General features: G+C 67.1%; 1 protein-coding gene across 1 annotated transcript in view; it reads right to left on the bottom strand.

Annotated features, from left to right (window-relative positions):
* Nucleotides 1–35: 35 nt before the first annotated feature.
* SMPD1 (sphingomyelin phosphodiesterase 1) overlaps nt 36–723 on the bottom strand; it is a 5,147-nt gene continuing 4,459 nt past the window's right edge. The window contains exons 2-3 of the mRNA XM_031065353.1: nt 366–635; nt 36–285 (exon numbers count right to left, since the gene is read on the bottom strand). Of these exons, the coding sequence (XP_030921213.1) occupies nt 121–285; nt 366–635 (435 nt within the window). The 3' untranslated portion in view covers nt 36–120. The remainder of the gene's footprint in view (nt 286–365; nt 636–723) is intronic.

Genomic DNA, 723 nt, shown 5'->3' with positions numbered 1-723 from the left:
CTGGCTTGTGGGGTGGGGGGGCTGGTGTGGGGGTCAAGGGCACATGGACAGGGGTCCAGCACAAGGGGATGGAGGCCAGGGCACAGAATGGGGGGCTGGTGTGTGGGGTGGGGCACACGGTCAGGGGTCTGGGCAGGGGTCAGGGGTCTGGCACACGGTGCAGGGTCTGGCACACGGTGCGGGGTCTGGGCAGGGGTCAGGCACTGACCTGCTGACGATGCGGTAGTAGTTCCAGCTCCAGCTGCGCAGGCAGTGGGCTGGGGGGATGTGCCCGATGATGTGCACCTGTGGGCAGGGAGCCAGGGCTGGGGGTTTGCCCAGGGCCCACCAGGACCCCGCATGTCCCCCCAGAATCCCCCCCACACCTTCTCCCCATCACGCTCAGCATCTGCCAGGACCCCCATGAGCCACTGGAGCTGCCCTGCAGGGTCAGTGGCGTTGATGAGAAGCCAGAAGTTGGCCTGGGAGCAGAAGTTCATGTTGAGGGAGACGAGGCGCAGCCCAGGCCAGACCTGTGCTGTGTAGAACCCACCAGCCCTGTGTGGAAAGCAGGGGTCAGCACTGCATCCCGAGCCACAGACCCTGCACCCATCCCACAGACCCCCAGCTCTCTGCCACCTGCACTGCCCACCCACCTACAGCCCCCAGCCTGGAGCCCCCGTTAGCCCACAGCCCTCTCTGTACCCCAGCCAGCCATGACCCCCTCCCTGCACCTCCCCCCCC

Source organism: Geospiza fortis, unplaced genomic scaffold, assembly GCF_000277835.1.
Source record: "Geospiza fortis unplaced genomic scaffold, GeoFor_1.0 scaffold370, whole genome shotgun sequence".
NCBI lineage: Eukaryota > Metazoa > Chordata > Aves > Passeriformes > Thraupidae > Geospiza > Geospiza fortis.
The sequence above is the reverse complement of the archived record's forward strand: the minus strand, read 5'-3'. Positions and strand labels throughout refer to the sequence as shown.